At 35.0% G+C, this 14,984-nt stretch overlaps 1 protein-coding gene and 1 long non-coding RNA gene across 2 annotated transcripts in view; one reads left to right on the top strand and one right to left on the bottom strand.

The window, feature by feature from the left end:
* Positions 1 to 14,670, bottom strand: part of LOC112020887 (uncharacterized) — an 18,537-nt gene extending 3,867 nt beyond the window's left edge. The window contains exons 1-6 of the mRNA XM_065772336.1: positions 13,716 to 14,670; positions 9,601 to 9,717; positions 9,305 to 9,497; positions 8,894 to 9,060; positions 8,605 to 8,779; positions 7,148 to 7,209 (exon numbers count right to left, since the gene is read on the bottom strand). Coding sequence (XP_065628408.1) covers positions 7,148 to 7,209; positions 8,605 to 8,779; positions 8,894 to 9,060; positions 9,305 to 9,497; positions 9,601 to 9,717; positions 13,716 to 14,263 — 1,262 coding nt within the window. The 5' untranslated portion in view covers positions 14,264 to 14,670. The remainder of the gene's footprint in view (positions 1 to 7,147; positions 7,210 to 8,604; positions 8,780 to 8,893; positions 9,061 to 9,304; positions 9,498 to 9,600; positions 9,718 to 13,715) is intronic.
* LOC136067074 (uncharacterized) lies at positions 232 to 995 on the top strand. The gene is made up of 2 exons (XR_010628583.1): positions 232 to 398; positions 628 to 995. It is a non-coding gene; the product is annotated as an uncharacterized LOC136067074 (long non-coding RNA).
* Positions 14,671 to 14,984: the final 314 nt, after the last annotated feature.

The raw sequence follows: 14,984 nt of genomic DNA, 5'->3' as shown, positions 1-14,984 counted from the left end.
TTTTTTTTTTTTTTTTATCTTTTTGTTGTTTACTTTGCACTGTTGACATTGAGACCTTTCTTCACTATTTGTGTGTTGTTTAAGTAGATTATATTTTTGAAGTTTCTTCAATGTTTTTTTTTTTTTCTCATTTAAATACCTAATTTATTTAATTAGAAACAGGACTATAGCTATTGATTTGCCATATTTATTATGCGGTTTCAATGTTTTTACTGTATTTGGTTATATTTATATAGACAAATGCAAGTATATTATTTTAGTGATTGAATAATTAACTTTCTGTTGTAGATTATTGAATTATTTTAGCCTCATAGCCTCATGTGGATTTGTGGTTAATTATATATACTTGGCAGCACTCAGCAGTATTCAGTTTCGATCTTAGCCTCCCAATCCTACAGGTTTTGCTTTCATTTGTTTCAGTTTCATGGCTTTTTTTTGTGGCTATCTGGGATTTACGGTTTCATGATTGGGCTTCTGATTTGTTAATGCTCTAATTTTTTTTTTTTTTAAATGTTTAGTTTTGTCTTTTATGTTTCTATCTTTTAGTAAATCTTGATGAGATTTTGTAATTGAAACCCTCAATAGAAAATGTTATTCAAGGTTTTTTTTTTTTTTTTTTTTTTTTAGGAAGAGGGATGCAAATAAGATGCTTGGTGAAGTGCAAAACAGGAAGTACTCAGGTGTGTTTTTCACTAATCAAACCAACCACACTGAATTTATATCAGAAATGGGAAAAGGCAGCAATTGTTGTTGGGGGTTTTTTAGTTGCAAATGCTCTTGAACATTTGGGGTGGGCAACTACTAAGTACCTGAATGTTTTGAGAGCATGATTTTTTCCAAAATCATTTCTAGACCAAAATGATTCTGCTAATTTCCCTTCACTTTGTTGGTGGCAGTGTACGATTAGTGTGGAAGGTTCAAAACTACAGTTCATAGTAGTGGTTTCTGTATCTATTGTCTTTGGCTTATCTTCAATTGTCACAAATTTCATATTAGTTTTGTGTGTCCTGTGATATCAATGGTGATGAATTATAATTGGTAAGTGTTGATTGCTATTATCAGATATGTTGATCTCTTACTTCCCAGCTTTGTTTTATTATCAAGTATCATGGTCAATGTCTAATAGCAATTTCAAAATATCTATTAGTTAGTCTGATTGGGGGCTGCAAAAGTAGGAAATGAAAATTCTGAAATTCTACTTTTGTCTGCAAAGTTCTGCAAGGCAATATCAGTTAATAATCTCTCCTTCACTTGTGTTTCTCTCACCTGAAAAATGTTCCAACCCTCTCTTCTCATATCATATGTCTCTTTCCTTTTATACTCTTTCGTTAGTGGGTTTGCAATGATGAAAGTATATTCCACCTATACGTGGCCCCGCCACTTGTAGTATCTGGGTGGCCTCACAAGTCTAAGCTACTGTTCCAATGTGTCCAATCTCATGTCAAGGGATGGGCCTCATGACTCCACCACTGTAATGATTCCCTAGTAACTTGGACCTGATATCGAATCATATGCTCGGCTGGCGAACTCCCACAAGACATTATTTCCCTTCCTCAGGGAGCAAGTGGAGGGGCTTATGCGTTGGTCCAGCTCAGGCCTCTTACACACAGGTGGGCTAGGGATTAATGGTCCTCGAGCTGAGCTCAATATGGGCTGAACTTTGCCCACCTACATATTTAATATGCAATTATGTAAGTTCACCACTTGCTCATTTCATCTTCTTTTTTTTCAATTTTTTTTTTTTTGGCCCAGAAAAAGGAGTATTATTTATTTATAGAGTATACATAACAAAATTCAGTAGTTCATGGGGAATCCATAAGGTCTCAATTTGTCATAGATTCTATACAAAATAACATGTACCACAAAAGATGGGCATTGGTCATATTCCTCCAAATTGCTACACTGCCTGGTTAGCAACTCACCTATTAGCTTCACGATAAATGTGATGTGAAAAGATGGCTCAATCGTGCTCCATCATATTCTTGCAATCATAAGCCAATACAAATATATTCAGGGCCAAAGTATCACGGTTAGTTAGCCAATTAATTACTAGCATTAAATCTACTACTATTAACATTAATTCTATAGTGGATTCTAGTTAGCTTAACCAGTAAAGTAGACTACCGCACACCCTTGGTGTAATGGTCACTCCACAAGTATAAGTGCTTGTAGAGTGTGCGGGGGCAAGAGCTGGGGTTCAAGTCTCAAGGAGAGAATTTCACACACATATACACTTAGATTATGCTAGAGTAGAATTCTATCTTGTATCCAAAAAAAAACTAGTAAAGTAGATTGCAATCATCATAAAGCGGATGCCATAAATTTGAAATTCCGTCATATACAAAAAAATTAATAAAAAATAAATAAGAACCATTAGTTCCATAAAGAGGACATGGTCCTAATTAAAATGCTGTAGTAGAACTTTATACAAGTTCATCTTGAAACTCATTTGAAATGAGTTGATGCATTCAAAACCTTAACGATGATGACTCTTTGACCAAAATTAACATGATTATTATATAATTCAGAACCTAACAAACTTAACATGGCCACATAGGGTTCTGTCCTGGAGTAGGTTTGACCCTCGAGAGAATGAAAACTACTAGTAATGTTTTGTGGGTGGGTAGCAAATTTAGTATACAGTTTTGAGTTTTGAATCAGCTGAATTCTATGGAGGAACAGGACAGGTAGTAGTGTGACCGTTTGTTATAACTTACAACTAAAGAATATGAAAAAGTGTAAATAGCTCAACGCATACGTAACGCTAGCCGCTTCTATTGGTAATTATTGTTTGATCACGCATTGGCATGGCATTGGTACATATAAAGGCAAGTAGACTTGTAATAAAGAAAGGTAAGCAATATGGATTTGGATGGAGGGCTCATCAGCTCATGGAATCATAATAAGAGATAGAAGATATATGCCAACCCAGAAGAGGAAGTCAAGCCCACTTGGTCAAACCAACCTATGTTATGCCCTACTAACATAATATTCATATGACCGACTTTGCTGTTAAGCCACGCTTATTGTGCATATCACACTCACACGCTTATTAATCGGACAAATAAACTGGGATTTTACAATTTTCACCTTTTTTCGGTTTTATTATAATATATCCTTTACTTGTTTCTTTTTTTGAAAACAGTTCATTAATTTCATTAAAACGGAGTGCATTTTACTTGGAAGAGAGCAAAAGCATTGATGAGAGTTAATATAGGACGAAATTCCACGCGGGAGATTCAACATGGAGATGAATAAAGATTAGACCATGAAAGTAGTGACCTTAAAACATACCAAATTCGAGAAATTCTTTTCCAAATCAAACTTTGACAAAGCTTCAGCATCCTTTTTTTTTTAAGAATTATCAGCATCACATTTCTGGATCAATGTAGAATTGAGCCCGAATTATTTTGATCCAGCAATCAGCCAAGTATTCTTACCAAACACCAAAAATTGCTCCGAAGACTCTAATAAAACAATTATTACGCTGCCCTTTTCAAAAATCACCAGGAGCTCCCGACTGACAACTATCTCACACAGCGTCTCTGTTTTATATGCTGTATTTTTGTAATGTGTAGAACAGCAATCACAAACAGGATTTGTGACCTCATTCAGTCATCCATTTTGAATTGATAATTGGCATTTCACAAAGCAATGATCAATAATCAAACATAATCTAACTGTGGTGGTAGTAACATTCTAAACTCGAAAGTTCACTTGGCAAAAATTAATTTTAATATTCATTTTGAGCTGAAATTCAAACACTACCTAAGTCATCTTTTTTCTTTTCATAATTTACAAGCTTTTGACAGGTATCAGGAACTCTAGCATTCAAACAGACTACCTCTTTTCTGGCTACATAGAAACTACATTCAATTACAATAACTAGTAAGAACTCGTATACCTGGTAGGAGCCGAAAAAGGTGAGAAATTTTTAATTATGCACTATCAAGGTTTGAGTATCTAGAACTAAAAGAAATTTAATTTATCAGCTACTGTTCTGAATCTGCTGTGGTGGACATCTGTCATCAATTGCTGCTGTACTCAATATCTTCCTAAGAGAACGGTACTGCAGGCGGACATTCTCTCCAGTTCCAATAATCCTAAGCAAGTACCTGGGAAGAAAATAAAAGGAACAAAAGAACCGGGAAATATTCAATTATACTGCACTAGTGTTTTGGGTACTGAATAACATGCAGAATTTGAAATCAAGCTGGTACTGGCACCAAAGGTGCAGAAACCCAATATCTTATCAGGTCATTCTAATCATTTCAAAAGTATTGCCTCAGGGACCCATATGTTACATTCAGTAAGAATTTGAGGATCAGCTGTTTATTTTTCTCTCCACACACAATCCATTCATTCATTAAAGTTGACACTTCGGTATAAACAAAAATCCTAGCTTTCCTGAAAGCCTAAAGAAAACAAAAATAAGATGAGTTGCTCTGTTTCCTTTCTCAACTTCAAGACACAAATTGCCTTTTGGCAATCTTCATTTAGGGTCCGTTTGGGTGGAGAAGTGGAGAAGTGGAAAAGTGGGAAAATAGAAAATTGAGAGGAAATAGAAAAGTGAGAGGATAGAAGAAATTTAGTTTTCTCTCATTTGTGTTTGGTTGAGAGGATGGAAAAGTAGAGAGATGAAAAATTTATTTGTTTGGTTGAGAAGAAAATGAGAGAATAGAAAATAAAGTTGGTATAAATTTACAATTATGTCCTCATTAAATAAAACAAAAAAAAAACACATTTTTTTAGCAAAACAATTGTGTATGTACAAGTGGACCAAGAAAAAAAAATGGGGGACAAGCAACTGACGTGGACAAACCCATGTGCAAGTGCACAAGGGCATTTTCGTCCATTTTGGGGCTTCTATTTTCTCCCATTTTGGGGGATAACTTTTTGGTAGGCCCAGGGAGAAACACCTGGGCCCTACCACATTTTTTTTCCACTCCCCCTCCCAACCAAACACCCATTAAAACTTCTTTCTCTTCACTTTTCTCTTCTAAATTTTCCAATTTTTTTTTGGATAGGTAAAGGCAAAGGTATCAAATCAAATTTATATATTTATATATATATATATATAATAAAAATGAAAACAACAGCAACAACACATGCAATGTAGATAGACAATTTCATGCCTTTTTTTTTTTTAATAATTCAATAGTTGTGGTGGTGGGATTTGAACTCTGGACGTCTTTATTGGAAATACCAAGAAGGAAAAACCAATTGAGATACAAGGCTCTTGGCAATTTCACACCAATTTTTCTTACTAGACAAATAGGGAAGAAAGCAAATCAATCTACATTCAGAAATTGAAATTCTGTATTAAAAGAAAAATGAAATATGCAATACTAAAATTAGGCTTTAGAGATAAGTTCATAATGAAAATTGAGATTTCCTAATAGATAACTGCAGGTGGAGTAGTGACAAAACAACTTAACCTGCCGTGTCTCCTGACATCTTAATCATATCTCATGGTGATTGGTGACCAGAAACTCTATTTGGGCATTCTTCCATCATGAGGAACAAAGTAAATTTAAGATATACAAGAAATAACATCCCTTCATAAAAAGATATGTAAAATCAATGCCATGTGCAAGCTTGACTTCTAAGAAATGCAAAAATGAAAACGTCCCCTTTGAACGTATTTATATGTAAGATGTTCACAAATCTTTTTTGATTGCAAAAGTTACACACACCCGGTGAGTCTTGAACCAATGACATCACCATCAACCTTGCTCTTACAAGGTGAAGAGATGCCGTTTGAGTTAGAACTCATTGGCATTTCTCACAAATTCATACAAGGTTAATCAATTTCTATTAAAAGAATTGAGGGAAAATCCGCCAAGAGCCTTGTAACTCAAATGGCACAATCTACTGTTTCCAACAAAGACGTCAAGAATTCAAAGCCCCTCTCCCCTAACTATCGAATTATCAAAAAAATAAAAGATATGGGAGAAAATATCATTTTCCACTAAAAGAACATAGGGGAAAAAAATACTATATATACAATGTAGATGATCAAAAGTCACCTTGATTTCACTTGTTTAGAGTGTGCTTGTGAATAAAAATAAAACCAATATGCAGTTTTATCTCCATTAATGGTTCCAGAAGTGTGAAGCCTGATTTCTAGGATTTCACAACAATATGATCCACTTTAAATAAATATCACCTAATAGATTATAAGGTCTGATACACATACAGGATACACTGTACACACACATGTATAAAAAGAATTTAGGATTAAGTTATACTTGGTGTAATTTTTTTGTAATTGTTAAATTATTCAATATTTTTTTAACAAAATTTAGCTACAAAACTGGTTGTAGCCTAAGGTTGTAAGGCTATAACCTTACTTAATAAAATAAATATTACTACATATTTTGAAAATCTAACCATTGAATTGCATGTTCTTTATGCTCTTAATACACATGTCAAACTTTGTGTTAATCGGATATTATTTACTATATGATCTATAAGCTTATATTTTATACATAATTTTAAATTACAAAAACTTGCAATTTAAACAATTTATTGATAACATTGCTATTGATCTTTAATTTTCTAGAAATTTTGCAAGTATAGAGGATATTAGAAGAAGATATAATCTAATGGTGGATTTGTCAAAATTCATCTCCAATAAAAAGATAGTGAGTAAGACTGTAACCTTAGGCTACAACTAATTTTGTAGCTAAACTTTGTCCATTTTTTCTTATTGACTAAGTATTTCATTAATCCCAATATTGGACTCATCATGCTCGTTAAATATCAAGACAACCAAAGAACAATTTATCTCATTCATATATTGTTCAGATTTTAGTTTTTTATGTTTCTATATTTACTAAATGCATTGGCTTTTGAATTGGATAGAAACTGATATCCGATTGATATGAAATTTGGTATTCATGATTAGCATGGATAGATGTGTTCTAATGATGGGATTGACAGGATTTACAAAATCTTAACATAATGTAAAGTTATTAAGTGCTGTAATTAGGTGCAACTTGTAACTTGAACCAAATACATACATGTATGCATGTGTGTGTACCATTACCAATTGGTGATACCCTATCTAAATTTGAGACTCAAAAGATGAAAATTTTCGTAATAGTATAGTAGAAAAGAACCAAGTACAAACACAAAAACTTACGATAAGGGATCGGAGAGAACACTTCTTAGTGATGGTTCCTTACTCAAACTGTTTCGAGTTGCCTGCAAAAAATCCAAGATTTCAATACATATAATGGTGTCAAGAAACACATTCCCAATTTGTAATTAGCAATTGTAGAAATGATTATTTTGAATATCACAGCATAGAGGCCCGCAATCTTGTTTGGAAAAAACACATTTACCCTCAAGATAAGAACTGTCTTTTCCTTTCTTCCTTTTTTGGTCAACTCAAAAATTCTAATGTTTCATAGATGCAATGGAAATTGGTGAAAATGTTGGAAACACATGAAAACAGGAAAACAGTATATCTTAAATGAGAATGTTAAGATAAATAAGTGGAAATACACGAAAAAGATAGGATTCAAAATGAGGAAATTTGCTAAGAGATAGGGTAGCCCCTATAGGTAAAAAGGTGAGGGAGATTCATTTGAGATGGTTTGGTCATGTGTTAGAGCAAAGCGATTATGAGTTGATCTAAGTTGAGGGAACAAATAGAGGTAGAGAAAAATAACATTAGTAGAAGTAATAAAAAAGGACTTGTCAATTAAGTAATAGAGAATATGAATTCAAATAGAATAGAATGAAGAAAAAGAACACATGTGGCTGACCTTAACTAATCTTCTAAGGATCTATAATCGACCCTAAAATTTTGGAACTAAGGCTTTGTTGTTGTCGTTGTGAAAACAGAAAATCATTACATTAAGTTTTATATATACAAAAAAGACTACCATAAAAGATGGTCTTAACTAAATCTGTTTTGAGGCCCACAAACATCTCAACTTCAGTGGGTCACTATGTTTTCTAATTTGATCATGAAGTGAAAAGATTTGATGAAATGGTGATGTTAGGCCAACAAAACAAACTAAAAATAATCCTTCTTAAGGCACTGAAGTTTTAAGGTTCCTAGCCTTTTATGCTGGCTTGCCACAAAACTTGAAAAGCTTCCCCAATTTTGTCATGCATAAACAATAAATAATCTACAACTAAATGGAAAGCTGTTCAAACTGGGCAATTGAATTTAGTGCTTAGATGGATTTAGTTGTCTAATACATCAGAACCCTAATTCCCATACAAAGAAGCCCCAAAAAATGAAGTATAGAACTGAATATACACACAGTTTTGTACTTATTAATGGCCATTGGCCCGTAGGCCAACTTGCACGTCCACCCCCTTACCTATGTCTGGGGTTGGATCCCCCCAAATGCTTCACCTAGCAAAAAAACGTTGTAATTATTAATGATAGTCCTTGAGATCTGCATGATTTCAGTTCAAGATGAGTTGCTTGAACACCCCAAGGGTAGCAGTAGCATAATAAGCTAGGGACCATGTCCCATCAAGCTGAGGTCACTGATTTAAATCTTCCCTTCCCCATCCCCTTCAGACCATAACTTACTTATAAAAAAATGAAGAGAAGAGTTGCTTGAAGATATTACTTACGTAAGTATTATCAGAACGACTGCACAATACATCTTCCTCAGCAGAAAGGTCATCCATAAACTGGCTTACAGATATCGGCACATAGCTCTGAGGAATGACATGACCAGCTGCTGCAATTGGAGAACAATCTAATATTGCATTACCCTGCGGCATGAGCCTAAACGCAAGTGATGTCCTACAATCACAAAGCTAAATTTAAATGAACTTCTTGGGAAGTCAAATGCAATATTTTAAAAGTTTGCTTCATCAAATTCATCGCAAGAAAAAATTGCTTTAAGATAACTTGTACCTCCCACTACCATTAGTGCCTGCCATATAATCAGGAGCAGCCCTATAAGATGCAGCAGGACGAAGACCAGCAGTAGCATGGCTAAGTGCCTTGCCAGTAAGCAGTAAAAGATCCCCAGGAGCTGAACCCCCATCTGCTAAGTACCACCGACCATTTGGATCACAAACCTGTTGAAGGAAATAGCTCATATATATAATTTGAGGTGCAAGTCAATCAAAAAAACCACAAACGTTCTTTCATTGCACATGCACGCCAAACAAGTAACCATAAGTATCAGCCAAATGATAAAGGACAACTACAGAATTACAGGAAAGCATTTGAAGACTATTACCAATTTTTTTTCCACTCCAACATCTAAGTAAACCACATTCGTTTTAATATCAAAGTCATCATCAAGTAATAGGAAGACACCTGAAGACCGGGACTGTCTGAGGAAATCAATGTCACCAATCCTTTCTCCACTTCACCATTCATTGCTGGTTTCCCCCCTCCAATAGCACCCTTACCATTTTGCAAAGCAGCACTTAAGTAGGTTGCAACAAGCACTGATGACGAAACCTCATTTGCAGGCAATGGGGTATCATCAAGCAAATGATTGAAAACACTGAACAATACATGCTGTTGTAAGTAGATAGATAGAAGAAATTGAATATAGAAAAAACACAATCAAAGCAAGTAGTAAATAGAGATTGATCATCAACACTTACTCGCTTCGCAAACGAAGATACCTTGCCATTGCACAGAGAGCAGCACGAGCTGCCTTTCCCATGCACTTAAATATATCAGCCATGCATGGGGGAGATGAGTCCCAATCTTCTAAAGCCCTACAACAAGACAAGCTCATAAATTCATTATATGTAAAGAAAGGAAGTACAATAACAAGAATAATAATAATTTTTCTTGTATAAGTAATAAAATTCATTAAAGAGCACCATCCTTAACATGGGACATATACAAGAGAGACACCCTAAAACAAACTAGCATCTGAAAATCAAACTATCAAAGAATTATAACAAATTCTAAAAGGCATTTCCCTTCTCTTTTTTTCCATCAAGAATGTTTTATAGGTAATTCTAGATATAATTTTGAAATACAGGATCTTCAGAGAAGGGTTAGAATGGAAATTCTGATGCCTTAGGCTTTCAATATAAACCCAAAGAGATGAATAGTCCCAAATAAAGGGTACAAAAAGTAACAAAAGATTGAAGAGATTGCAAAAGTGAGTCCAAAGGGCTCTTCTTTAGAAAGGCTCCTTTCGTTATATATATTAGAGAGTGTTGAATACCCACTATCTTTTTGAAAGGTTCTACACATTTTCCCTTAACAATTTTTCCGCTTCCAGGATTTAATTTTGGTTCATGGAAACATTGGTGATGTTGTAGCTGCCTTCCAATCATAGAGAGCCCTCAAGAACAATAGCTTAAGCCTTACAACTAATGGTGTGTGCATTCATTTCTCTCCAAATACACCACATTAAACATAAAGGAATTACCTTGTAAATTTTAGCACTGCAATGCTTACCAAATTGTCCCCTCCAACATTTTAATAAAAAGTCAAACACTGTCTTTGGAATAACCTTTTTTTTTTTTGGATAAGTCACTGTCTTTGGAACAAGAAAGCATGGGTGTGGCTACATGGTAGCCGTACTAGTGTCGGACTCGTTTCGGACACGGCGTGCATCCTGGACGCGGCTGCATGCGCGTCCCACACAAATATTTTTTTTTTTTTAAATCTGATACGGCAAGAAGGCAAGCAAAAATGAAGAAATTGTTGAGAAAATGAAAGCAATGGGATCACATGTCTCTACTCTAGATGTGTAGATGTGTTGTTGCATGCATAAACTAGACTGAGAATTTGGAAGTTGCAGTGAGGAAAACTGAAAGGAAAACAAACTGAAGAAGAAGAAGAAAGAGACGGGGAAGAAGTATATGATGTATAGATATTTTTAAGAATATGTGGAGGAGATTGCTCCTTGGGAAGGAAAGCCTTGGAGAAATAAAATAATAATAAAAATTTATGAGTGACGTGCTGTGTTAGCAGGTGAGAAAGGGAGGAAATTCAAAGGAAAAAGGCAAAAGAATTTTTTTTTTGATAAGTGTAAAGGCAAAAGAATTTTAATTTATATTGGAGTACTTCCAGTACCACAACAATTTCCACAACTTTGCCACAATTTGACCACATGGCAACTTCTGAGTGATGGAATTGTGGACCCACATGGACCCATTACTTTTTTTCCACCACTTACACTCTACCACATAGGCAAGTTCTGGCCAATGTTGTGAAAATTCTTTTGGTAGTACACTTACTCTTTATATTGGTTTTGGATTTTAAGTAATGTTACGGTATTTTTACAAAATTTTCACAATAATTTTACAATAAATTCTATGTAACTCTGAAACAGTACACCGAAATTGACCGGCACCGAAATATTTCGTTCCAATGTACAAACCAAAACGAGGTCCGAAATAGTATTCATAACATTGAAAAAAATTGAGGAGAACAATAGAATAATAAATGCAATGAAATTACTTGAACTTTGAAGCTCAATTTAAACGGATTTGTGACCCACTCTCCTCCACTTCCATCATTTATTTATTTTTTAAAGTATATATTTTAAGAGTGATATATATAATAATTATTAATTTATTTTATAATAATAATAATAATTATTAATTGATATATGTTTCCCATTATATGAAAAAAAATGCTTAGCAATATATAGAAAATATAAATAAAAATATATTTAACAATTAATTAATAAACATATCTCGCTACACCCATGTCTTACTTTTTCAAAAATTGTTGTGTCGCTGTATTGCACCCGCACCCATATCTGTGCAGGTGCTTCCTAGCTTTGGAATAACCTACCAAACCTAAAACAAGCAAAATACAAGAGACCACGTTTATCTAGTGATATTACCATAAATAATACACGATATATTGTCTACCTATTTGATTTAGTATATGCAACACCTAACCATAATGATTTTTCAACACTTCTACAATAATTTTTTTATTACACACTTCTACAATAATTGATCAGAAGGATCTTACTTATCAAAAAATAAAAACAATAATTGATCATAAGGATCTCACCAAAGCTGCAGTCTTAGTGAAGAATACTACTCTTGTGGCAGCTTCAATGAGCCACATACTTTTACAAGTAAAAGGACTGTTATCCCTGACCTTAAAGCCTTTTGTTGGATTTTAACTTGAAAGCAATGACATATAGCACAAGTCCAAGATTATAGTTCCCAAATTACAACACTCTAAAAAATCTCAGGTTCCAATGAAAACTACCATTTGAACGGTCCAAATAATCTGTCATTGTTGCATCTTTATATCATAGAAAAGTTGAGGTAGGCCTCTTTTCAACAAGGTATCCCAAACCTAGTGGCGGACCAAGGAATTTTTGTTTGAAGGGCCATAGTTAATTGGCATTTCCTTTTGCACATGTTAGAGCGTTGTGGTTTTGGGGAGAAATGATGAAGATGGATCTCTTTTTGCATTTCTACACAATGGTTTAGCCTTTTAGGCTACAGGGAAGTTAAGAACAGAAAATAAAAACAATAAACTTCAAGGCATCACACCTAGGTTTTCCTTGGCATCACACCTCGAAGTCAAACAAGCTTCATAGCTTCTCTAAAAATTAGAAAACTTATTATCTCTCAAATTGAACACATTACATCCATATAAATAGATGGCTAAAACCAATCCATAGTGAACTTGGACTTCTTGAAACCCAGATAAGAGTTCAACTCCTTGGTCTTTTACAACTAAGCCAACTAAATAACTAAAATAAAAACCCAAAATAAGACCTACTGAGCCATTTTTTCAGCCCATGTCCCGAATTTAAGAAATTAAAAAATTGCCCCTGGCACTTAAAATTAAATGAAATTAAATATAAACACTGACTTCTCGTTGTATGCATCATGAAGTCAGCAGCGACCTTCAGATTACTAATAAAATTATCTATCTATGAAGAGTTGGGCATTGATAAAATAAAATTATTAAAAAAAAAAAATGGGTATTTTATTTCCTCTCTTAACCAAAGTGAACTTGACTTTTTGTAGGTAATTATGCGCACCCACTGAGTTTTGAACCCATGGACTCAGGAAGTGCCATTGGGAATGGAAATGAGGCAGGATGGGGTCAGATTAGAGGTGCCTCACATGGAGCAAGTGTAGGGTAGGTCAGGGTCGAGGCGGGTTAAAGGTATTTGCTCATTCCTAATGAGATGGCTTCAGCATTAATGATACAGAGATGAAAGAGAAAGGGGACAGGCAATCTTAAGAGTGCTGGGAGAGCAAGAGAGAGAAAAAAAAAATGTTTGAGGATGGTAATAGAATTTGTACAAAAATAAATAAATTATAAATATGATAGTAAAAAAAAAATTAAAATTATAAAAATAAATAATTGAAATATATATTAAATAAAACCCATCCCCACCTTGTCACCTCTTCAGGCCAGGAAAAATTTGCAGGCGAGGAATTTTGGCATCCCTGGGTGCTATTTGACCTAAAGCTAATTAGCCAAAGTAATATTGATTTTTGTTGCCAACTTCCATCTTCCATAAGCTCAGCAACAACCGTCCTAACTATTTCCATATCTTGTAAATTCATCTCCTCTTCTAATGAATCCAAAGTGCAAAATCAAAATAAAGCCATAAAATTTAAACAAGCAATTCTGAAGTGATCTAAATGTTGAATCAAATCAGAAAAGTTCTCGGAATCACCAAAGATCTATTAATCCTAAAGATGGAAGGAGAATTCAACTTCTATATAAAAATTAAAAAAAAAAAAAGCAGAAATTGGATAGCTACCTGCCAGCTCTGTACATATAAACTCCACGGTTTCCCTTGGCAACCACAGTCTGCTGTTGCTGTTGCTGCTGCTGCTGCTGCTGCTGAACCCTAGTTCGAAAATAGAGGCGTGCCGCTTCCAAGCCACACCGCATGAGGGCGGTGTCTTCAGTCCCCAATTCGATGACCGCCGCATTGTGCCTCATCAAGGACCCAGCCAGCGCCTCCACTGCCCTGTTGTAGGGCCCACCGGGAGCCCCATCGTAGGGGGCGATATCCGAGAGCCGGACCCTGGCCAGCGGGGACGCCGCCATCAAGGCGGCGGCGGCGGCGGCAGGCTCCCCCGACGGATGAGCCACCGTGATCGGTACCAGCGGTCCAATAGCATGATCCAACGCGTGGTGGTGGTGGTGGTGGTGGTGGCGGTGGGGAGTGGGCCCCGCTGATGCGAGAGAGATTGGTTGGGAATTGATCGGTTGCGATTGTGGTGGTGATCTAAGGGAGGATTGGGGATTGATTGGCTGCGACGCCACTGCAGAAGTGTTCTGCTGCATCACCATCACAACCATCAATCATCCTGAAGAACCGTTTTTGGTTTCCAGCTTCGATTCTATTTGGTATAAATCTTTCAGAATATTTCACCAATCCAATGAAATGGTGTTCGGAACTTGCCTAGCTACGAGTTTGGATTTTTTTTTTCTTTTCTTTTCTTTTTTTTTTTGAGAGAGAGAGAGAGCGTGTATATAAGTGGAAATATCTTGTTTGAACTAATTTTATAGTGTTTTAACTGTATGAAAAAAGAGTTTGGATTGGATTGGTTTGGTTTGCAAGTGTCATAGGCCTTTATAGGGTTTTGAGAGCTTCTGCTTTATATTTGTTACTGGGCACTGGGCAGTGGGCAGGAGAAAGGATGGCCCCTGAGGGATTCTGTTTCTTCTTTTCTTACTTTTGCTTCTTCTTTTTTTTCTTTTCTTTTTTTTCCTTTTTATAAAGTGAGGAGGGGTCATTTTATATTCTAATTTCTTAAAAAACACTACTCCGTAGATACAGTGAATAGCAAAAATAGTGTTAAAAATATATTGTGTTCCTTAAGCTGCATTCGGCAAAATTACTATAAATATATTTCAAATTCTGGTCAAATGAATTTTGATAAAATACATTTTTTTTTATAAAAAAATTAGTGTTCGGTAAATATACTAAAATTCTTATTCAAAAAAGTAATTATACTAACAAAATTGCACTTTATTATACAAAACTGGTCTATCTTATAATATTAGGCAAAAAATAATT

Source organism: Quercus suber, unplaced genomic scaffold (genome assembly GCF_002906115.3).
Source record: "Quercus suber isolate HL8 unplaced genomic scaffold, Cork oak 2.0 scaffold_57, whole genome shotgun sequence".
In the NCBI taxonomy this organism is placed as follows: domain Eukaryota; kingdom Viridiplantae; phylum Streptophyta; class Magnoliopsida; order Fagales; family Fagaceae; genus Quercus; species Quercus suber.
This window is presented reverse-complemented; position numbering and strand designations above follow the sequence as displayed.